Here is a 25,014-nt window from a genome sequence, read left to right as displayed (position 1 = left end):
CTCAGGATTAAAGGGGGGGCTCAGTTCAGCGCACACTGGGTCTCACCTAAAAAATCCACTGCGCAGGCTCGAAGGGTTTATGACCTTTCCCAAATCTTCGCTCGCGAAGACTGGCCATACCTACCTACCTACAACATAAGCAGCAAAGGTCTATGTAGCCTTGCCCTTACTGTTTATGCTAAACACCCCTCTCATATGAATTTTTTCTTTTGTCACATAAGTATTACTTGGGCTGTCTGACTCATCTATCAGCTGTAACATCCTTGAAAATTTACACCCTCTGTAGAACACAAGGGCTTTCATCTTGTTATCTTTCAGTTTGGGAAGGTGATAAGGGGTCTGACAGTTCTTTTAAAATAAAAAATATAGCTGAATGTAGGAAAGAAAGTAACAGCTGTAAGATCAACTAGTGTACAGGGTGCATGCAACTGTATTGGTGTTTGTGAACTGTAGTCATCTCTACTTATTGTCATAGGTTTGCATTGCAGAGTGAGCACAGATGACATGAACTTGATATTTTTTCAAACAACTAGACTGGAAGATGTACTTTGCTAATGAATTTTCAGTCCACAGGGCTGGGTCAGAACAAGTGTCTGAAGTATGAATACTTAGTCTTCAACACTGGCTCTTGCTATGCACCACCACACTGTGTTGCTCTGCAGAGTGCTGCTCCTGAATACTTCAGTCAGACCTCCAAGACCTCCAAGCTTGAGGCAATGTGGTGATGAATTTCACAAAAGGTTAGAAATGCAAGCTTTTAGTAAGTACAAAAATCTGCATTTAGTAAGGACAGAATATTCCTCCTAATACCACATGCTGATTACCATTTTTGGCTTGTCGTCAGTATCATCAGCTCATGTTTTTTAATACTGCCAGCTTGTGGTGTTTATTTTCTTAAACTGAGTTCTGAAGTTTGTGATTATGTGAGGCTATTAGCTTTCCATTAATAAAAGAAGCATTTTTAGTTTAATTTAAAAACACAACTGTGGGCCCATACAGCTGTAAAGCCATAAGAAGGAAAACAAAAAAGTTTTTTTTGTTCTGAATGTTTTTTGTATTTAAATCTTGTTTGTTTGTGTTTTGGCTCATAATGCTCTGAAGTATGTTGTTTTGCTGTTTTTCACTGTGTGTGCAGCAAAACTTTCTGAAGTGCAAGCTGTCCAACTGTATAAAAGTCCCTCTGGACATAAATAGGGTATTTTCAATTGAATAAGAGATGTCTAGGTCACATGCTGGAGCCCTTCAGAGTACAGAACTTACCTTTTGTCTCACTGGCAACCTGGTGAGGTGACTATACTAATTGCCAACAAATGTGTAAGTAACTTCCTTCTGTCTGAGGAAGAGACATAAAGCAGGAAATGTAGATGACAAATTCTCCTATGTTAGATACAGTCCTGCCCTAGGGCCTTGTCACCAATAAGGACAAACAGTAGGAAGAACATGAATCTTTGTACAATGCTTTGGTGTATGTTTTGGTGGAGCAATAGAAGAAAAATTTTTTGCAGGACCCACATTAGCTTCTGACATTGCAGAGTCTGAGGAAACAAGATGGCATCCAAGAGCCAGTAGGAACTGTTGATACGGGGGAAGTAAGTTTGCAGATTTTTTTTTTTGTTATTGTGATTTGGAGCTTTTGTATGGAAGAAACATCTGTTTTCTACATTTTATTAGCTTTTACAGCAACTACTGCCTAGTTTTCCTTTATATGATTTTTGCCTCTATTAGAGATGAAAAACTTTGAAGCAATTAAAAATGAAGTAGTAACTTTTTAATCTGCCAGTATAAGTTTCATAAACGAGCATTAGTAGCACAGCTCTGGCAGTGAATAAGAGGAGGAAGAGAATGCAGAGATTATGAGGGAATTTAATGTTTGTGTTTAGTAGTATACATTTCATATCCTTTGGGTGGGCTGATGCAGGCACAAATATTAATAGTGCATATTGAACCCAGGAAAAAAATCATAGTACCTCTTTTTTGGTAGTATTTGTAGTAAAATGGCAGATTAAATTGAGTGTTGATAAATGCAAAGTTGTGTATCTTTATAGTACAAGTCACATGACAGTATGGGTGCATGGATAGGCCCTAAAATACCATCAGCGCTCAGGAAATGGAATGAGGATTCTTCTTTAAAATGTAACTTCAACCCAGAGATCTGTCAACAAGCTTAGAGTATTAAGAAAAAGAGGGAAACGTCTCATTTTTACAGTGCTTTAAATGTAAAGTTTGCTCTTGGCTTAAATGCTACATTTCTGGTTGCATCATCTCAAGAAAAGAATTGAAAAACTAAAGAAGATACGAAGGATGAAACAGTAATTAAAAGAAAGCAATTGCTTCCAGACAAGCAAGGTTTATATAGTTACAGCCCTTCGGTCTGAAGAAGAGACAGCTGGCTGGTGTGAGGAGGCTGTATTATAGAAGTCTTTGAAATCATAGAGAGAGGGTAACTAGGCAATAATGATAATAATGGCCAGTCTTCGCGAGCGAAGATTTGGGAAAGGTCATTAACCCTTCGAGCCTGCGCACTAGGCAATAAGTAAATTTTTACCAATAGAAGAACTCACTGACAGTTATAATCCAGGAACTGCATTTTCATATGAGTTTGGTTGAATTCTGTGTCTCACATTACATCTCAGTAAAGTTACAGTGGTCAAGATGAGTTGATCAGTAATTTGTACAGTGTCTTCAAAGACAGATCAATTGTGGGTAGGTATTAAATGTGATCGTAGGCTAGTGGAGATCCTGAAGTTGTGATTGCTGGAACCTGATGGTAGGTCCATAAGATAGGATTCCCTGTGTGTCCCAAATGCTTTGATGTGAGCTAAAGACTTCCATCCCTCCTCACTGAGGGGACAGCTAGAACAGGAAACTGCAGTTAAAAATTGAGATATTCTGGATGGTGTCCAGGAGCTCTCCCCAGTGTAAGCAGAATTGCATTGACTGCACAGGAGGTGAGACTTTGTAGTTTAGAGGGATTTATGAAGATACTTAATCTGCTCCAGGGGCACGTAGCTAATGGATTTCCTTCTTCTTGGAGGTGCTGCCTTGACATATGAGCAGAGGTTATCAGCCTTCCAACATTTGTGTCCTAATGAATTTATTACTTCATATGTAAGGCCCACCACACTGAGTGAACCTGAAACTGAATTGACAGTCTTTGTAGAGTGATGATGCACTCTGCAGTGAGTGATCTCTTCTCAGTGCTTTATTCTTGCCTAGAAACTTGTATAATTTTGTGTTTCAGCAAGACTGGAGAAAAGGTCCGGCATTCTTGAGAAATATCTATGCTGTTCTTGCAGCTATTAATTTTGTCCTGGCTAATCTGCATCTTTCACTGTCTGAGCCACTGCAGTCCTGGAAACAGTCATGGAAAACTGTTGTACTGAGAATATTGCCTAGAAGAGGGGAGAGCATTGTTCTCTGGTGCATCCACCTCATTACTTTTTATGATGACAAGAGATTTCTTGGATCCTGTCCTATTTCCTGTTCACATATCATTACTTTTCCATCAGCATCAGGTTTCTTCTAGTCTCTCAACTAAGATTTATTTTTCTAATGATTATGTACAGGAAGGCTGGTATTTTAGAAATCTAATTATTCAGCATTGTTATAGGTTTGAAAAGAGATACTGGAATTTTTTTCCCCCCAGTATCAATTACTGGATAGTGTGCACCTACGATGTCCCCCTGCTCTCTTTTCTGAGGTGGGGGGGGGTGGGCAGCTGGGCAGAGGGGAGAGTTCCTTTTAAAACCGGTCGGCAGCACACCGGCCTTTTGTTTGTGGGTTTTCCTGCCTGCCGCCCGACAGAACCGGCAGCCACCTTCTTGTTCTCCTGTTTGATTCCCCCCCCCCCCCCCCCCCTCGACGAGAAACCTTCTCCCTGCCTCGGACAGCAGACAGGGAGCGGCCCCAGTCCTTTGCCGGCCCTCACAGCACCTGCCGACCTCTCAGGGCGAGGTGTCTGCCTCAGGCTGCGCCCTGTGCCGGTTCTGCGGGTCAGAGAATCTTCCTGCGGCAGCTGCCTGACCCTTCCACCGCCCACCACTGCGGGCAGTTATTTCCTGAGCTGTGGAGCCCCGAGGTGTTACCGAGGACCGTGCCCATAGCCCTGGGACTGGCGGGAAAACCCCCTTCAGGGCTGGCGGTGGAGCCGCCATGGCTCACGTGGCTGTGACCAGTTGTGGAACTGGCGGGAGCAGCCCGCGGACGGCCCCGACATATATATATATATGTATGTATGTATATATATATATATAAATATATATATATGTATGTATGTTAATAAAGAGCTGTTATTTTCTTTTTCCACACCTCTCACCTGAAGCTGCTTAATTTCGAAGTTGTAATAACTTAGAGGGAGGAGTTTGGTTCCCTTTTTTTTTTTTTTTCTTCTAACACGCCCTCCTTAGCAAACATTTGTCTCCTGCTGAACTAAGACAAGCATTAAAAGAGAATATGAAATTATTTTGTGTGTCTTTTATCCTTGAGAACTGTATAAAAAAACTATTTGGGGGGTTTAAATTAGAAACGTTATTAATGGAATGTGCTAGAGGGCTGTGACATCTTGTGCAGAAAGAGAAGCCTTGGAGTTACTAGTTGGAGTTCAGTACGCAAGCTTAGCAAAAAGCAGTTCTGGTCAAAGTTCCTTCTACCTTTACTGTAGCATAGTTGTATGTGCTTTTGGGTACCCCCTTTGTTCTTTAAAGCACATAAACACTGAGAATTTGTTTCAGGCTCCTTACATATAGGTGCCTTAAAACCTGCATATTTATACACTTGTGTTGGTAATTTTTGCAATTTTATGCAAAAAGATGCAGATAAGAATGGAGGTGGAAAAGCTTTTGCCTGGAAGATCCAGTAATTCCAAGTGATTACTGGATTGTATCACTTCTTTATAAATGAGCAGAAGGGCTTCTTGATCTTTGCTTTACTAAAGAAACATATTGCCTGAAAAAAACCTCCTAACATTTTGCTTTTCTCATGTTGCTTTCTGGTTTTGTGGTTTTGGAGCTATACTAAGTGCTGTGATTTATTTAGGATTATGGCACAGCAAGTTGAGGTCGAGGTGAGCATTTCTGTTGGTTGGCAGAATTGAAGCTACCACCTCCTGCGGTTCTGCCAAGTGTTTAGCCTTTTGTATCTTTTCTGAGGAGCTGATTGGGATCCCCTCCCCCTTTTGCCCACCAAGGTTATTGGGGCTAGTGCTTTCAAGTCGGTGCTTGCAGCTTTGAAGTCATCAGTTGCAGAACATGCTCGAATTAATCTTTTAAAAAATGTGGTCTCTTGTAAATATTATGACTAGGGATTTAATTTTGTATTTACTGAGGGAATAAACATTAATTAAAACAATGGCTTTGTGCAATTGCAGACTAATAACATGTGCCTGTGGCAGAGCTGTATGAGATTTTTTTTTTCTTGTTTTAAACGTTGAATACTGAAAATATTTGACTGATATTTGGACTGATAGCTGAATGCTTGAAAAAATGGACAGAACAAATGCTTGTTGTGAATGAAAGGTTGCACAGCTGCAGGCAGGACATCTTTCTAAGTCATTATGTCCAGCCACGTTTTTAAATGGTATGATTAAAATAACAGTCTTGGGTGAATATGAAAGTTAGCCATGAGTTTAGATTCCGGTGGGAGAAATTTACTTAATGTTTGTAAGATGACTCTTTGCCTAAGGAGAAGGGTGGGTATTGGCATGTTTGACATATTTGACCTGATGACTCCGTTTTTCACTTTGGACATATGATTTCACTTCTATGAAGAATTAGTTTTTGTAGAATTGTATCAAATAAGATATCTTTCTTTCTTTTGTAGTATTTGTAGGTATATTTTTACTTTTTTTTCTTTTATTTTCATGCTTACCATGTAAAATCCTTTCCGAAAGCAGCAGTAAACTGTAAGTAAATTAAATGCAAATTCTCCAACAACTGTTTTGTTGCCCAGTTGTATGGTCCCAAATGAGTTGTAAAACCAAAGTAATGAAAGATTACAAGTATCAAGAATAAACTCCTCATTGTAGCAACAGATTATCACATATATTGTAATTCAGTGGTCAGATGATAGTCTGTAGGATAGTATCACTAAACTTCTAATTATGTCAAATCACTTTCACTTTTTCAGAGATTAAACTGAAATAGTATTGGGGAGGGGATGTAAATTTTTGGAGGTAAGGATAGGTGAATATAAGAGAAATTAAGCGCTGGGATTAATGACCCTTTTTAACATAGACTGTAGTTGATAAGTATTATCTTGGAGGCTTGAAGAAGGGATTACTTTGATTTTTTTTCTTTGGGAAATGCATAGGGGAAACATTCATTGGTACTTTATGTGACAGTAGGATGGGGAGATAATTTTAGAATTCATGCCTTATTATAGTGTTGTGGTTTCAGAATGTTGTCAGTAGCAAACCCAATGACAGATGAGTGAGGTAACACAGGTGTATCTTGCTTTATTCTACTGAAGAAAGGATCTGCAGGCACCCGATGGGGAATTTGAACTGCAGCTTAGTTCTCCCGCTAATGTATAGCCTGAAAGTACTGAACAAAAATAAAAGAAGGAAAACAATTTGTAATGCTGTGCTAATCTAGAATAAAAGCAAACTGTATACATTGAGAAATTGTAATGGTTTGCTGCTGCTGCATGTTTACTTTTCTTGCAAGCAGAAATAATCGTTTACTTAAAGTTGTGTCTGCCATCAGCATAAAATATGTCACGATACTGAAAATATAAATCACTCTATGTATCACCCTATGTTTAAGTATGGGCTTCAATTGCAGCAGACTCAGGTTAAACATTAGAAAACTTTCTAGCAGAGAGGATAATGAAGCACTGGACTAAATTGCTTGGGGAAGTCATCCATGCCTGGAACCTTTGGAACAGGGTCTGCAAATACTGTCAGAAGAGGTAATGGTATGGTTTATAATCCCACCCCACCACTTTGTGTAACATAGGATTTCTCAGAGTCAGTGCCTATTTCTTGGGATTTTATTTTTTTTCTGGGAGAAACTTGGGGCACATAGACTTGGCTGTTTGTTCTTAAAACTGAAAAAAAAAAATTCCTTGCAATTGAAATGGTGCTTTGAATCAGCATTTCCTTTTCAGTAATAATATGCTAGATTGCTTCCAGTAAGAAAAAAAAAAATCAACCATGTTGTTGAAGTTCAGGTCTTTTGTACTGTGCTTTTTGGCTTTCAGTGAAAGTCAGAAGCTTTTAGACAGTTCAGTGAAATAGCGTGTGTTCAAAATTTAGATTAAACGGTTACAGCAAAAGAAAAATGTTGCTACACATTTTTCTATTATAATTACATATTTTCTATTTTCTATTATAATTAATAAGATCTCTTTTTTATATCACACTTCTAATTAAATGGGTATTTCAATTGCAGGGGGTTTTTTGTGTTTTGTTTTTTGGAGGGGGAGAAGTTAGAAAGCAGAGACTGAAAAGAAATGTTTTGACTGATACTGTTTGAAGTCTGTAGCATCCAGCACTTTATCTTAAAATACCTGCAGATGATGTGTGAACTTGTTAAGTAGTAAAAATGTTCCAGTTGATTGCTTTAAGTTTTCCCTACAGTGACTTCTCAAATAGCTGATTTAAAGTAATTCCTCAATTGCTCTTCTGAATAAATCATTGTAAGCCTGGTTTGTTATACGTGATCATATTGCAAAAATGGCAACATATAGTAGTTTTTATTTTGGTGTTGGAGAGTCGCATTTATTTCCGGGCTTCTTTATGCTAATTAAAGAAGGCGTTTTTTATCTGTTTCGTCAGAAATTCATAGTCCGTCCTCAGCCTCTCTGGGTGACTGCAGAAGACATAGAATTGTGTCATCACAACAGATGAGCGAGTTGAGGGTAAAAACTTTTAATATGATTATTCACAGCTGTAAGAAGAGATGAAATAAAATATTTAAGAGTTCTGTTTTGAACATGACAATATCAGAAAATTAAGAGTAAGACTTCAGAAATGTGGGAACATTAAATTATACGCATTATTTTGGTATATAGAAGAAGAAAGTTTCAGTGATGGTACAGAGAGAGAACTGTAACACTTAAACACAGATGCTCTTTATAGTCTACTAAGAAGCCAAAAAGCACTCCATTAAAATGTCTCTTGTAGGTGGTTTTTAAACCAGAGTAGATAAAAATAAATGAGACTGAAAGCTTACATGCAAATTGTTAATGTGTTCAGGCCTTTTGGGGATCATTAGGTAGTTTGTGGCCTATAATGAAATACTGAATTAGTGAGGTGTAATGCTGTTGGCAGCTGCTTCTGTATGAAAGGTAGTAAGTATCTGCATAATCTGAATTTATATAGCATTTTTCTTGGGTTGTTTAATACAACCCTGCAGAAGAAGGATAAGGTGTTTCCTTCAGGGGAGAGGGGAGAGATGGGAAGAAAATTAATTCTTAATAAATAGCATTCTTGGTAATGTCTTTATTTTAATTCCTTTAGACTATGTCTGAATGTATCCAGCTCTCATTTGCTGTTTGTAGAATTGGCATTTACACGGTAAGGCAACGTTTTAACTAACTATTTTGTTGTTAGTGTTAATGCCATTTGAGTGAAAAGAATTTGCTTAAGTTTTTTAGGATTGGAATTGAGTAATGCAGATAGCAAAAGGTATTTGTCATACTAATTTACAGAAAGAGACTACAGTGTGTTTTTGTCCTGTCAAAGATTTACTAATACCAGAATAAAAAAAGTATTCTCCACTTTACTTAAAAAGGTTAAGAAAAATTCAGCCATAATCTTAAGGTATAAGAAAATATAGAATTCATGTGCATCAGTTGCTGAGAATTCTTGCCTAATGTAATTGCTGAAGGGTTTGTGTACATTTGCTGTTAAATATCTAAAATGTTTGAGTAATGTCATATATTAAAACTTGTTAGCTAAATGCACATATTGCAAGCTTTGTCTGAAGAGCCTTAATATATTCCAAATGCGAAGTTAAACTTCCCAAACATTATATTAAGAAATGAGGTTTACTTCAAGCATACGTCCCAAATATGCTTATTTTTTTACTGTTCCCAGTTGTTCCAATTAATGATGAGAACAATTAGATGAGTGGGGTGTTTCATAGAAACGTAGAAGAGTGTGTTGCTCAGATCATGCTTCATATCCTGGAGGTTTTGGAGCATGAGTGCTGCTCCTTCTGTTAACACTTTTCAGGATGCAGGCTGGCACATGCCACTTCATGTTTGATTAGAATGTACAGTCAGAAGTGTAGGTGAGTTTTGAACAAAAGTGATGAGCAATATATGCCATCAGTAAGTCTTACTAGAGGACAGAATCACGAAGCTTAACATTTGCTTTTGTTCACAGAATTTGGTTGCCTTAATATCTGCTTGAGGTTTTTTCCCCATGACGTTTGCCTGCGTTGTGTTTTCAACATTTGAAAGTCTAGTTTCTAAATGGTAGAAAATAACAGGTTGGGGCAATATGGACAAAATACTCATGGAGGAAAGCACTACTTGCAAAATCAAAGGTATATTTTCCTGTGGTATTTAAATTTCTTAGGAACACTTCCTTTCTAAAAATCCTGTGTGATAAGAGAAATTTAAACGAAGGATCAGAGAGGGTTTCAGTATGAGGTTTTCATGGTTGTAAGGTACACAAACTGTCTGCCAGCTCTTTAGAAGGCTATAGTAAGCTGCTCAAATTAATTTGAGGGAATGTCCAAGTATAAATGTGTGTGTATTGCAGATCTGGGTGTACAAAGGTACAGTGTACAGCAAAATACATACTCTGACAATAATTGGTTCAGTGTTAGTTTAAAATAGATTAAGTTGTCTGTAAACCACAGTGCACAGCTAAGTGGTAGTTAGTAGCTGCGGTTATAGTGATAGTTGTGTAGCTGGTATCTCACTGTGAACTTTTGGGCAGCAAAATACTTGATTTCGTCAATTGTTTTAAATTGAAAAATAAAAAGGACTACCTTCACATATGAAAATGCTGAGAGAAACTGATTTCATTGACTGCTGGTACTTAACAAAGGACAGAAAGGAGGATGATGAGTAGGCTTCCAGAGTATCCGGAGACGCACTGTTGTGGCGACAGTTGTAGAGGCAGCACATGGGTTCCATGAAAAGTGCATTTGAAGGCTCAAACAGTTCCTTTAGGAAAGTGTTAGATGCAGAGAATACTTGCTTATATGAGAATGCCTATCATTGGAAAGGGGAGTTTCAGATGATCTAACTGGGAAGTGGGCTTGGACAGCTTTGATATCAGAGTAAGCAGAGAGGCCTGCTGAAGTGAGCTATGCAGAAATGCAGCCTGATAGTTCCTCCCTGTGTTCTATGCCCTGCTTGTGCTTGTAACTCTGCTAGATTTGTTGCTCAGGTGTGTGAGCATCTGGCAGCTAGCAAGTATTGTGGTCCATACTGATGTCAAGAAACAAAACACAAAACTCCAGTTCATATTTCCCTTTTAATTAATTCCTTGTGTTGTGTTCTTTATGCTGCATGCTGTTTTGCAGATTTAATAGATTTTCTTTTTGCTAGTTGATTGATTTTTGTGCAAACTCTAAGGAGTCTCTGGAACTCCAGTTCTTAGCAGCACCATGTTTTCAGTTTTACTGTATTACTTGGACACTTACTGTTCTGCATGTCCTCATTGTACAGTACTGCAAGTATCTTACAAAGGCTCTCAGTCCTTTGGACTACAGACATCTCAACTGTTAGTCCGTTATCAATCTACTTATCAGTAACACTCTCAAGCACCCATTAATTTAACTGCACTATACCATTAAATAGGCTTCCTGTTTTTATGGCATATATGGTTATGAGATGGAAGGGTTTATATAGTTATCCATGGCAAAAGAGCCTGTGATGCCTTCAACTACCATAACTAAGAAGACAAAACTTTGTAGTCTTGAGCTAGGAAAAATATACATCTTTGCAAGAGTACAGGAGATATAATGCCTATTTTGGGGGAATAAACCAAGTAGGTTACTTTGAAGTGTATACCCTTGAAGGGCGATAGAAGAAAAGCAAAGGTGGTTAATATAAAAACTGTATAGATATTTGTGAGGATCTGAAACTCATAGATGTGTATCCTAAAGGAAAACATTATCAGAAACTCAAATGAAAACTTTTAGGATTAAGAAATCACTCAACCAATGAAAATAAACTCTATTTCCTGCATGTTTCACACAGCTAGTAGCTTCTGGCAGGAGTACCAGTTTTTCAGGTGTCTGTTTCTGCTTCTTCCACTATACTAGTGTCTGCATCAGATGTGTCAATTGGATGTGTGGGAACAGGCAGATAAATTACTTCTTGAATCTGCTTGGCTGTGGAGATTGTAAGCATATGGCAGATTGTAACTAAGCTTATCATTCATGTTATAGTTTACTTCCTTTTTGTTTCTGATTTAGTTTTCTTGACCAGGTAAAAATCCCAGTAAAATAATGATGGCAAATTCAACCTACATGAACTTCAGAGGAAAAATGATCTGAATTTTTTTGTCTTGAAAAACAATTTTTATGATGGAACATTTGCCACCTTTATAGATACTTAGGAATCCATCTCAGAAACAGTGTGCATGATTGTATGCCTACACATGTTATCTGGAAGGTTCTCTGATATTCTGTATTAGGCTTTGAAACTTCTTTCTTTTCAGCTGTTTGCATATAATTTTAAGCTTGAACAGGGGTGTCTGCGTCTGGCCCTTAAATATGACTTCAGGAACACATGAAAAATAATTTTCACATTACTTGCTGTTTTGGATAGCAAAGCAAGGACAGAAGCCTCTGCAGGGATGAGAACCATGCAAAAATACCTAAGGAGGCTTAGTGGAAACATGGTCTTCTGCTGCTATACATTAGAAGGAAAAATACTGGAAAATAGCATTTTCCTGTCTCAGGAAATTATAAAGTAATAGTTTTCCTTGGTTTCAAAATGGAGCATCATTTGATAAACAATTTTGTTTAAAAACAATTTTGTTTAACAAAAAGCCCTCTGTAGAGCTTTCTTCTTTCAGATGCTGGGTATGGCAAAAATGACACACTGTAGCAGCATTGCATCAATGTTGGCATTTTCTTTCTGAAAATGATGAGTAATCAATATTTTGGTGTTGGTAACCTCTTGCCTTGAATTTGCATAGTGAGATGTGGAAATAAATGATGCATTTTTACAGCTGTACTTTCTGTAGTTTATATATGTTAAGTATAGTAAATGATGCAAATGTGCTTTTAGTTTTCTGGTTTACATTGAACTTACTTACATTTGCCTTTGTTTATAATAATAAATTGATGTTGAAATGGTTTGACTGGAAACAGCTGTTGTGCTGAGGAATTTGTCTGACATTAGAACAAAACAGAAATAACATTTACTGATGAAGTCGTGGAGGGGAAGCTTTTAAGAGAACAGAAACCAAGGCAGTAACTAAAGGCAGCCATTGAATAGGAAGTAATCATGGGAGTATGTTTGGAAGGCTGTGGAGCCAGCCTGTGACTTACAGTATGGAAAGCTTCCTGTGAGATTGTTCCTGCTTCCCCTCCCTGACATGGTTTCCCATTGGAAAATGCTAAGTTAAAGTAATAACAAAACTCATATAGCATATCCTGTCTACTCCTCCCTTTCCCATGTCATGTTCTTGACCTGAGCAGCAAAACAAAGGCACAAAAGTGCAGCCGGAAAAAAATCCTTTTATGTGCTACCCTCTGGGAAATGTGTATAATCCCATTCACAGCCACTGCTGATGTTCTGTGGGTAGACTGTTGGAAAGATGTAAATGCTTTTAACTTCCACCCTAAAATAAGAGGTGCTTGCTGTCACCAGAGTCTTGGCAGTGACTTGCAGGGGGTGAGGCTGTGCCCATTTTTTGTTGCAAATCTGTAGTCAAGCTGCTTGAACCGTGCTAGTTGGGATTTGCAGTGCTACCAACCAAAACATGAGAAAGACTGTTCTGATGCAGGTATTGCTCTGTGTATGTGAATGTTAGATATAATGTACTGTACTCACATTACTGAGCAGCTTCTCCTTGTGGCCAGAGCTCATTTGATCTGTGAAAAGAGCTCAGCAGCTTGGTCCAACCAATGCTGCTGCGACAGCATTGCTTCTCTGAGCCACTAACTTGATGTACGCTGTGTTTACAGCTCTTTGAGAACCTCTGACAACTAGTAATTGATTTAACTGTGGAAGGTATGGTTTGCCAAATCAGCCAGCTAATTTTTGCATAATGTCTGTTTGACAAACTTGCAGGTTGGAATAGAGCTTCATCCTGGACTAGGGAGTTGATGAATAGGGGTTGTGTTCCTTCTGATTTATCTCTGCTGTCAGTGGCCCCTTCCTGCTCTAGAAAGCAGCAGTGTTGTTCCACAGACTATTAGCTTTAGGGAGGGTAAGAGGAAAAGCCCAGATCCTCATTACAAAAAGTCTCCAGTCTTTTCTGTTCAGACAAGTTGTTGTTCAATTTGCATTTATCAAAGCTGTGTTGTCACTTATCCTGTACATAAGTGCTGTTTTGCTTCTTTCCTTTGGAAGTCAGGATTCCTAATCCTTAATCCTGCTGTCTTTCCAGAAAATTGTTGTGTAATGTCATGACAAAATGTCATGTTTTGCCTTCAGTGGCTGTTTCACATGAAAGATTAACTACTCTTTTTAGGCTCAAGTGATGCAGGGGGTGATGGCATCGTGAGCATGGAATTTTTCTGATGGTCTCTACTGAGCATCCTCTTTTTTTGTGCAGTTTGCAAAGTAGCTTCTTTAGTTATTAAAAAAATAAATAATTTAAAATGAATAATAGGTTTAAAATGTAAATTGTCAGATTTTTGAATGTCTTTTCTTTGCAATGTATTTACAATCTCCTATGAAAAATATGATCTGTTTGAAATCTCATCTGCCCTGAGACTGTGGACTTGAAAAGATAGCAGGGGGTCATGTTGAATTAGTGGCAAGTGTACAAATCTAGTAGTTAGCTGTATAATATTAATTACAGAGAGGGTGAAAAGACTAGAAATGGCTCTCCTGTGAAAGTAAATTTTTTCTTTCACATTGTGTAATCCAGAGACTGTGTATAGCAATGAGGCTTGCAAAAAAGCAAGTTAATTTGCAAGGATCTCTGGACTCTGACTGGTCAAGTCTAAGTTATGATGAAAGATTGTGCCCTGTGATTATGCTAAGAACTACATATGCTGCTGTCTGCAGGAATGCAATCACATCCTCTATCTTGTACCATTGTCTAAATAAGAATATAACAGTTGATTTCCAAACGGAAATAGCAAGCAACAGTAATATATACCACTCGTAGTATTTTGCATGCAGTTGTAGTTTTTTTATTGTTCTGTTTTTTGTCACACTCTTCCCGAAAGTGGTGTTGCTTTTGAGTATGAATTGTAAAGTGTTTCTTGTTGGTCTGTATTTGCCTTGAACAGCAGCTGGAAAACCAGAGAGCATTAGAACTTATATTTCTTACAGAATAATTATGTTTTTTACAAGATGTCATATTACAGCAGAAGTGGGAAAAACTTATTCTGCAGATCTTAAACTTCTTTTGATACTGTGAGCTCAAAAATTGTCTGTTTTCCTTAGACTGATAGAAGATTGCTTTTTCCTGTGAACATGCTTGCACTGTGTCCTGAGGACATTGGTGATATGTTTCCATTATGATTGCTACTGTAAATAGTTCAACTTTGTTTTCTGAAGACATCCTGCATTTCAAGAATAGGTATCTTTTAAGGGAAGAAATCATACAAGTGGATAATAGATGAAAAATAAATAAATAAAGGAAGTGCACCAAATGCCCCAAAATTTCATCTGTTATGATTTAGCTTTTTTTGGGGGAAAAGACACTTCTAATTCTCTCTATTACTATGTGTCTGGCCTTGGTGTTTTTAATTTTTCTTCTCACCATAAAGTTGAAAATGTTTTCTCAGTTGTTGAAGTTAGTTTGCTAAATACCTTGCTGCTACAGCTTCTTTATAGTCTGCTGTCTTCAAAATAGTTTGAGATTGTGTTCATGTGTAATTAAAGCCATAAATGCTTTTGGAAAGGCTGTCCTACAGCATCCTTTAGATACTGTTAAAGGAAATAGTGCTTTTAGATCAGCTTTCTACTGCAATGCTTATATTTTGATCAGTTTGATTATATTGCACACAAATCATAAAACTATTTATATTCCATCACCTTTGAGTGCCACTTCATTTTTGTTGGCAAGGATTTATATAGTACAAAACTGTATTGAATTTTTATTGGGTTTATATTGCTGGGTATTATGTTGTTTAAGAGTAGAAAACAACAGTGTTTAATAGATGTCATAATTTTGTACTGTGGTTCCACTGGTCTGAATGTGTATGAATATACATATGTAAATTTCAAAAGTAACTTTAAAGTAACTTCATGTTGTTAGTATGCTGTTCTGGGCAATAGACTTTTAGGAATTGGTCAACATGAGAGGTGATGTCAAGCATGTCTTTTGTCCTGGAAAGCAGAGGCTACGTACAGCTGTCACATGGTGTTGTAACCAAGACTTTAAAATTCTGTTTCTGGTGTTGTCACAATTGCCTCTGTGAGTGTAGGCAAACCTCTGGTACCTCCGCTTGCAGCAATGTTTGTTCTAAGGCTTCCCAAAGTTGCATCTTCAATTTCTTAGCTGTATTTAATATTACCAGTTAAAGTGCTAGACTTACCTTATTTCACTCAACCCTTCTGACGTCCTCTTCAAGACTTCTGGTTACTGACATCAAGATTTGTGTTTCAGATGCTTTTGCCTTGCTCTTTATAAGAGCTGTGTGTTGGTTTTTTCTCTGCTTGAATTTATGAATGAATCTACTAAGAGAGAGGATCACAAGAGTAGCTTGGATCATATTGTGGGATGTTACAGGAAAGTAACTCTTGGTTTCAATGGTTCTAAAATGCTTTTCATTGTGACATCTCATATCACTTTGAAGATGACTCCAAAAAGGATCAAATGTAGAAATAGACACCTTGACATACCAGATTAAAAAGGAATGGCTACAGCAGCATGAGAGACCCAAATACTGGACCTCAGCCTCACAGGGAAGAATAATATAGGGGTCATAAAAGGATATTCTAAATCCAAACAACCCATGAATAAAAAGGTCAAAATGTATGTTAAAAAAAAAAGGAAACACAACTAAAAAAAACCTCTGAAAAACAACTGCTGGGGAATGAGCTGTGCTGAGCTGATGAAAATATGAGGCTCTAGAACTATTGAATAATGAGCAAGAAAACCACAATAAAAGAAACTGAGGTATTAAGTGTGTGTTGTGCTGAGCCTGTAATGTAATATTAATTCATCTTTTATAAGCTATCACCCTTCAATAAGAATTTAGTTGATGGTAAATCAGATTCAGATGGAGAATATGAATAAAGCTCTTAGTAAGTATGAAATATGAATGTATTTGGAAATGCCACTGGAACTTTTCCTCTTGATGGTTTTTATTATTCTGTCTGCTTGTATTCCCAAATCTCACAATAGTGGCTCAACTTTCAAACTTCCTGGTGAGACACAAGCTACTTTGTTTTTCAGCAGAGTAAACTGACATGTAAAATGCAAACAATTTACTGATATTCCACAGCAAGTTCTAGACAAGATCTTGTGGTTCCGAATCACAGTGCCTCAGGCAATTGGCATCTAGGCATTTGAATACTTGCATTAACCTTCTGCTCTTTTTACTGTTGAAATTAGAACACAAGTAGAAAAAAATCTATTGTGATTGCAAATTTGTTTGTGAATTCTAACATGGGATTCAGAAAGGAGAAGCTCGTTTTGTGACTTCTTTTGTAGGAGTTACGGATTTTCCCTTTTAAAATCCTGTTGTGTAAGAAGCTCTTTCTTGAGGAAGAAAGATGTTAATTTGCTCAAATTCTTGAATATTATTGCAAGGAATACCACTGATTTCATGTTGTCTACTACTCTGTCTTCTTTCTGGCCCCTTTCTGGCCTTTACAAGGCTTCTTTAGATGATACAGATGAGCCAGGTAAGATGACATCTTTTTTTCTCTTAGCATCTGGTTCTAATGAAGTAACCTTTTTTTCCCATGCTGTGATATTGTGTGTGACCAGGGTTCAGAATTTTCTATTTTTGATTCCCTGTTCTCTCATTGCTAGGATATTTTTGTTAAAAAAGCCACTTGTGTTATATTTCAGCATGTGTATTGCCTGTTTACTGTAAAAACTGTTGCAAGGAAAGTCTTCTTAAGAAGGAAAAGGTATTCAGTGGAGGACTGAAAAGAGAGTGTGTAGCAAATGTGGTGCCAAAACTTTTATTTATTTATAGAAGTTATAAATTTTTACTATTATATGCTTAGTATGTTGAACTATTGCAGATCTTTGTGTTGCTGTTTAGGCACTAGACATAGCTGTATTCCTTAGCTCTTAAACTGACTTAAGTACATTTCTGGTGGCTTTGTCTGTGTTTTGTACTGAAAACAGACTGCTTACTTGAAGAGTAGGCTTTGAGTCTTAGTGGAGCTTTGCAAGAGTCACTTGGGATATTGAAGAAGGTCTTCATGTAAAGGTCTTTTTCAATAGCTGTTCTGGGTTTTTCAAGGTTGAAATGCTTCCTTTTAAAAGAAGGGCATAATTGAGAAAAGTGCTTTATAGACAGGTGAATTAATGGATTTGTGTTGCTGATGCAAGGCTTCATGGCACAGATTCATGAAGTATAGGAAGCCTCAGATACAGGAAGCCTCCCTTGATGCACAAATGTCTTTGCTTTTCATGGTCACATGATAAAATCATAACAAATAGAGCTGAAAAAGTGAGAGTCATCTAATTAGTTCCTGACTCAGAAGCAGGATGAACTATGACCAAACCAGTTCTGACTAGACTGGTTCTCTAAAAAAACCCATCAGATTCCATAAACTTTTCTGGCATGCTCCAGATGCTACTGGATTGTGTCTGATTCTGAGCCCCTCACTACAAGAAAGACACTGAGGTGCTGGAATGTGTCCAGAGAAGGGCAGCAGACCTCGGAAAGATTCTGGAGCACAGGTCCTATGAGGAGTGGCTGAGGAAGCTGGGGTTATTTAGCCTGGAGAAAAGGAGGCTCAGGGGTGACCTTATCGCTCTTCACAACTTCCTGAAAGGAGGTTGTAGTCAGGTGAGGGTTGGTCTCTTCTCCTGTGACAGGCTGTGTGATAAGAAAAAATGGCTTCAAGGCTGTGCTGGGGAGGTTTAGATAGGATATTAAGAAAATTTGTTCATGGAAGGGATGGTCAAGCTTTGGAACAGGTTGCCCAGGGAAGGGGTTGATTCACCATTCCTGGGGTTATTTAAAAGACTTGGCACTGCTGGGTTAATGCTTGGACTTAATGATCTTTTCCAACCTAAATGATTTAATGATTCTGAGGTTCTTTCCTCTGAAGAGTAGTAAACTTTGAACAAAAGAAAAGCATTGCAAATGCTTCCATCATGGGATAGTAGTTGGCTTACAGGGAATATGAATTGCTATGAAATTAGACTTCAGACCTTAACTAGTTGTATTCCATAGGATCAAAGAAAGGCTTGGGTTGGAAGGAACGTTAAAGATCATCTAGTTCCAGCCCCCTTGCCATGGAGAGGGGCACCTTCCACTAGACCAGGTTGCTCAAAGACTTGAACACTTCTGCTTCCAGAGGTGGGTATCCACAGCTTCTCTGGGCAACCTGTTCAAATTCTCACCACCCTCACAGTAAAGAATTTCTTCCTAACATCTAACCTAAATCTCTGCTCTTTTAGTTTAAAGCCATTGCCCCTTGTTAAAATTTATTTTTATTTTTATTTTATTTATATTTAATTTTATTTTGTTTATTTTTATTTATTTTATTTTTATTTTATTTATTTTTACTTTATTTATTTTTATTTTATTTATTTTTACTTTATTTATTATCAGGTTTTATTTTTTTTAATTATTATAGACCAAATAACTTCAGCAAAGCTGTTAACTATGATCTTTTACAGAGAGAACTCATTCTGTTTCTGATTTAATACTCAGGAAGTTGCTACACCTGGAAATGTGTTTATAGGGTTGAGTCAATATATGTGATTTTTATGAAATGTAACGTTCTTTCTTTTTTACAGCTAAAATTTGAACAAATTGTAAGTTTGCTTCACATTCTGATTGCAGACTGACTGTTGGTACCAGGGCTCTTGTCAAGTCATTCAGAACTATCCATCTGGTTGGATTTATTGTCTAATAGAACTATTTCCTGTTTGGTTAAGCTCTGGGGAAGAAGCTTTTGGTGAGAGTATGTTTAGTTGCTTCAATTAGAAGGGGTCACATTAGTTCACTTGTTATGCATAAGCATTAATGCATAATTATGGTGAGTAAACTAAATCTTAAGTGATTAGTGTTTGTTCTCATGTTTCTTGCTTCATATAAATTGAATTGATTGGTTTGTCACCTTGTGGCCTTTAAAGGAGTAAGCAAAGTACAGATTTCAAATTAAATAAGGTGTCTACTTTTCTCATTATTTGCAAGTTTCTATTTAAACTAATCTGTGTTCTAGAAAGTTTCTCTTCTGTCACACATTTACTTTGAAGTTTATCTAAAACACACTTGTTTAAGTAGTTTCTCATAGCTTTTTGAAATCTACCTTCCAGCTGAAAAAAACCCAGAATGTGTTTATATACATGATTTGTAATAAGTTCTCTATCTTGTTCACCTGTTTTATTTTTGTGTAATAAATGAAGTATGTCTATCTTAAATTTTCAAATGCCTTCAATACCTGTGGACTGTGCCCCAAGAAACATATCACCATCAGAATGCAGAACAATATTGTGAAAACATGAATATTTCCAAGAGACAGATTTTTCTTGAAGAGCAAGTAGCTGCATATTTTGGAGCATAAGTTGACTTAAATCACCCTCAAAATTCCAAAGTGTGCTTGGCTTCAGCTTTCAGTAACACTGTGTTCTTCTCTAGTAAAATTAGGGGTGGCAGTGATGAAGTTGTTTGATAAACCATTGAGTTAGATAAATGAGTAATTAAATTGAGTATCCTGAAACAGATAGCTCTGGGATACTTATAAATTAAGCATCTTTTTGTTGATCTCGTTGGAAGCTGTAAAGTTGATATCATGTGCAGGTTCTGACAGGGATAGGAAGATGTTCAGCTGCACATTATGAATATATGCAAGCGTAAGTAGTTTTTGAATGAAAAATATAGCATTGATTTTAGAGATCATGCTCCAGATGCTACTTGATCTTTAGACAGTTCTTGCTATCTTTCATAACTTAATGTTATGTTAACATAACATTAGATTACAAAATTATCAGTTTTCTAGATTTTCTTTTTATTTGTAGTTTAATGATACGGTCGCATCTATCACCTGCATTTGAATTAAAAGTTTAAAAATCTCTTAGAATTGTAGCAGTTTTTATGGAGGAGAGTTTCTTGATTTACACCAGCAATTCTGGATTGTGAGCCAAAGGGGCAAATAGCAGTACTCACCAAATAACGTGATTTTCACTGCTGTCACTGTCAAAATGGCAAAGCTGAGCTATGACAAATCGGGCTAGTTCAGTATGCTTAAGAGACAAGAGACTGCAGTTGGTTTTAAGATGACTTTGAAATACCTGTATGCAGTCTGACCAGCAGGTCCTAACTGTCTTATGTGGTGCAATTAATGTTTGACTTCTCCATTTTGCAGCAAGACTAATTTCCTTGTTTAAAACAGATCTCAGCAAAAAAGCAGAATTGGAGTGAAGTCGAAGAGCTAGGAGAAGAAGCAGCAAGTTGTTTGGGGAGAAGTAAAAAATATTTTTCTTTTTTAGTTACATGGTGGAAGTGTGGAATGAATGCTCGAATAGAAAAAAAAAACAAACCAGAAAAATGAAAACCACGGGAATGAAAACTAATTTCCAAACAATACATTTCTATTGGCATATTTTTGAGCAACATTCGCAAATAATTTGGTTTTGGGCTAGTTCCTATTCTGTAAAATTAAAACAGAAATAGATTGTATTGTTACCTGTTATTATAATATTTAATTTTGGATGGCATATTTATTTAAAATAAAGCCCAAGTATACAAGTCAGCTGGTTTTCTATGGAGTCATATAGACAATTTAATTTGAGCAGTTGGCTATATACAATTTCTCTCTTAGAAGTACCTCTGTAATTATTAAAGAAAATATTATATTTGTAGAACTCAGCATCATACATAGCATTTTTCAAAAAGCCTGAAAGCAGAATGCTTTCAGAATAGTGATTTATTAATATGAAATATATTTTACAGTGATTATGACATTGAGATAATTTAAAGAAACATTCTATGTATGTTAAGGACTTAACAGTTGTGATTCAATATTTTTCAAGGTTGATTTGGCTTGGTATGGTTTTTTTGGAACTGGTATGTTTTTTCCCTCCCCTCTGCCCTGACGGGTAAGGCTTGTTTTGGTTTTCTTTTACAGAAGTGTAATGTGAGTTGCATTTCAAATTGTATTTCTTGTGGTGAGATACAGGATTATTCTAGTGTATGACATTTTACTTGATCAGCCAACAATAGTAATAAAAGACAAAAAGCGGTTACATATGGGTTCAGAGATGTCCTATGCTAGTTTTTATCTGATGAATATCTGTACCATTTGTGCTGAAAAAAAGCTGATGATGAGGAGCACCTGAATGTAAGCTGTAACTCCTTGAGTAGGCAAATGCCCAAAGTGAGCAAACATCAATTTCATATATTACATAAAACATGTCAATTAATTATAGCAGCTTCATACATTTCAGTGTGTGATGCTGCTATAATTAATCTAGGAAAGGGTCCTTAGACCATCTCTGGTTCTATCTCAGTTCTATCTCCTTTAAAGTTTGAGTCTTCAGAACACACAGAAGGGTGTAGAAAAACAGAGCTATTGCTTGATAAACAGCCTTCTCTGGCAAAACTTGATTTTGGCTCAGTCAAATATTTTGATCAAGTTACACAGACCTATAAACAATAACATGACCTTTTTTTTATTTCTATAGTTCAATATCCCCCTTATATTTATTTTTTTAAAGCTTAAAGCCAACTGCTTCATGAGGAAATGGTAAGGATGACTTTATTTTTGCTGGGGAAAGGTTGAAAGTTTTGAGTTGCCACACAGTGTGAATTGGAGGATATAAGTACAGGGTCAGTCCCTCTTTTAGCAGAAGCCTTTTTAAAGCTTCACACAAAGGGGTCTACAAAACATGAAATAAACTTTTTTTCCTAAATGGCTAAACAGGATGTAGTTATAAATAATAATTCAATACAAACTTATTTTGGTGGAGCTTTCTCACACACAGCTTCTTGTACGTTGAGAAATGTAGTTTCCTTTTAGGAATAGTTCTTTTATTAGTTTCCGAACAATGCTTAAGAAGAATTCATACCATTAAAAAAAGATTTTTGAAAACTCCTGTTCCAAGTTGTTGTAATTTCTTAATGTTAACAATAATTAATTTCTTTTTTGTTCTTTATCAAAAATTGTTAAGATTTTTCTTAACTCTTGTTGCAAAATATCCATGGTTAAGCAAGATGATGATCAGGTACTGGAATAGAGACTTCTGATACATACCATGTTAGTAAAACAAATGTGTAGATTCTGTCTTTTTAGAGCATTCCTGTTCTGCAGGTGAATACAAGTTTAATGAACATTGTCTTCAAAAAGTGCCTGCCCATCTATTGTAACAAATACCACTTTATCACTTTAAACCCTCTTATTTTTGTTTTGTTTAAATGTGCCTGCTCAGTAGCTTGTCTGTGGTTTGTTCCATATAGTCAAATCACTCTGCTGACATGCACGTTCTACATAGCAACAGGGAAATTTTTTGTGAACCTACCATAGACAGAGATTTAACAGACAGGCAGTAGCAGAATGTGAAACCACTTCTAATTCTGGCAGTATGTTTGACTGTTTAATCTTCATCTTGGAGATACTGTCCTACCTTGAGGGCAAATCATGGTTGATGTAACCTGAAGAAAATAGTAAAATCTGAGTTTGGCTATGATAGGGGAGTTGGGAAATACCACTGTATGAAGGCAGGAAAGAAATGCTTGTCAATCTTTTTGACATTTTATTACACCTTGTTTAGACAGGCTGATTTTGAATCACTGGGATGTCTTCGGATATAAAACATAGTGGGAATGAATTTAGACTTGGTTGGGTTTTTTTTGATTGGTTGAGTTTTCTGGCAGCATAGTTTATATTAACTTGTTTCTTACTTTGAATGGTGTTGCCACACAACAGACTTTGTATATTTGAATATATTTGTATATAAGCTTTATATTATCTTATTCTGTAAGGTTAACTAGCTCTTATCTGAAATGTTTATTTTTCCTCCCATTTGCCTTTCCTAGTTATATTTGAGATAATTCTTACATCAATACTACTCTTGGCTAACCTTACAGGTTTGCTAATTTCCTATATAATTCTTTCTTCCATGGACCATCTTATCTCAGCAGAAGTGGTTTCTCCCTCTAGTCAGGACTAGTTTATAACACCTACCTCTTTCATAAGAGTATCTGAATTGTTGATGGGAGCCAGGATCACCTTTCTGTCAGTGCTGGTAAGGGCTTTGTGCTTTGCCTTCTACATTTGTTTCACTTGGTGCTAGGGATTTATGTATTTACTTTTGCATTTCCATGGCTCAGCTTCTGGTTCACTCAGTCACTTGCTTTAATGACATAATATTTTAGCCTTCTGCTTCTTGAACTGTATTTAAATGGAAGGTCTCTTGTGACAATCAAGCTAAGCTGTTTTGTCTGTGAATCAAAATCATTCTGCAGTACTGCCCCTCTATTGTGTATATACAGGAGACTGTTGGAGAGGATTCTATGAAGTTTCCTTCTGTTCTTCCCTCCCCCACTTTTTCTTTTATACATTTCTCTTGATTTTTTTTTTAATGGTCCTCCTTTTAAGCCAATTGCTTGTCTAAACCTTGAATAGTGAAGCTGTATGTTCCATAAGCTACTGACTCTGTGACTAGTTATTATCAGTTGCGGTTTTTTTGTTGTTGTTGTTTTTTTTTAATATATTTTCTGGCTGAGAAGGAAGTTATTCCTCAAAGACTTGTTTTGGTGTTGGCAAGGTCAAAACATTGGCAATTTATCCTTTTTATTTTCTGGAGATATGTTGGGGTTTTTTGCTTTGGAATTCTTATTCTGGCAATCTTTGCTGTGGGGAGCTGAGAGATGGCTTGCAGCTCACAACATGTGCAGGGGATTGGAGAACAGAACAAAGTCAATCTTCAGGATTGTTTGAGGTAGTCCATCTCTTTGTATGCATAAATCTTTTTACGGATAAATCTTTTTATGGATAGATCTTTATATGGATACCTGCTCTTGTGGAAGATGGAAATAAGTGACTCGAGTCATCCTATCTAGTCCTGTTCCCCTTGAAAGTAGGAAGAGTCAGCACCATACTGACTTTTCCAACATTGCTTTTTACCTTTTATATAATTTGTACTGAATACATTTCATGCCTCTCTGAAGATTTCTTCCCTAAATTAGAGGTTGTGGTTCTCAGAAGCTGATAACATATATCTTCAGAAAAATTTTCCATGAAATCTGATAATGATTGTAGCTTTGTTTTTAAACAAACAAAAAAAAACCCCAAACCAAAAAATCCCGAAACAAAACAAAGAAAAAAAAAGGAGGGAGACACTGGGAGTGGACAGGGAGAAAATTTGTATTTCAGCAGTTTATCTGGTAATCTCTGGGATTTGGGGAACATGCATATTCTTGTGCTAAGCAATTTGTTAGTTTTATGATAGCCTTTTTTGAAGCATTGGAAGGAATGTGGGGGGAATGGTGGACAGTGGTCTCAATGTTCTTAGTTGCTTGCCTGGTCTCTGTTTCATATGGCTGGATTCAACTTGACTGGTAGATCTGAGACTGAGAAGGTGTTTTTTCTGAGGTCAGGCTGGGAGGTGGTTTGCCTATGTGCAGCTAATTTTACTTGCTCTGCACACTAAATGTGGAGCTCCAACGTTGATAATAGCCTCATACTGTCAATTCTTAGTTTTTGGCATTTGATCAAGTCAATTTAGTAATAAAGTCAATTTAGTCAATAAAGTAATTTAATGTAATTGATGTTTCAGGG

At 36.8% G+C, this 25,014-nt stretch overlaps 1 protein-coding gene across 5 annotated transcripts in view; it reads left to right on the top strand.

Moving 5' to 3' along the window:
• Window positions 1-25,014, top strand: part of ARL15 (ADP ribosylation factor like GTPase 15) — a 223,438-nt gene that overhangs the window by 3,511 nt on the left and 194,913 nt on the right. For 3 of the 5 annotated variants that reach the window (XM_017811128.1, XM_017811129.1, XM_017811131.1), the window contains exons 2-5: window positions 5,891-5,899; window positions 6,762-6,906; window positions 7,775-7,857; window positions 8,459-8,515. The exons of 1 other annotated variant lie outside the window; for it this stretch is intronic. In XM_017811128.1, the coding sequence (XP_017666617.1) occupies window positions 6,861-6,906; window positions 7,775-7,857; window positions 8,459-8,515 (186 nt within the window). In that variant the 5' untranslated portion in view covers window positions 5,891-5,899; window positions 6,762-6,860. The remainder of the gene's footprint in view (window positions 1-5,890; window positions 5,900-6,761; window positions 6,907-7,774; window positions 7,858-8,458; window positions 8,516-25,014) is intronic. One more of the 5 variants, XM_017811130.1, reaches the window with a different exon arrangement.

This window comes from Lepidothrix coronata, unplaced genomic scaffold (genome assembly GCF_001604755.1).
Source record: "Lepidothrix coronata isolate B3197 unplaced genomic scaffold, Lepidothrix_coronata-1.0 Scaffold31, whole genome shotgun sequence".
NCBI classification, from domain to species: Eukaryota; Metazoa; Chordata; class Aves; order Passeriformes; family Pipridae; genus Lepidothrix; species Lepidothrix coronata.
The sequence above is the reverse complement of the archived record's forward strand: the minus strand, read 5'-3'. Positions and strand labels throughout refer to the sequence as shown.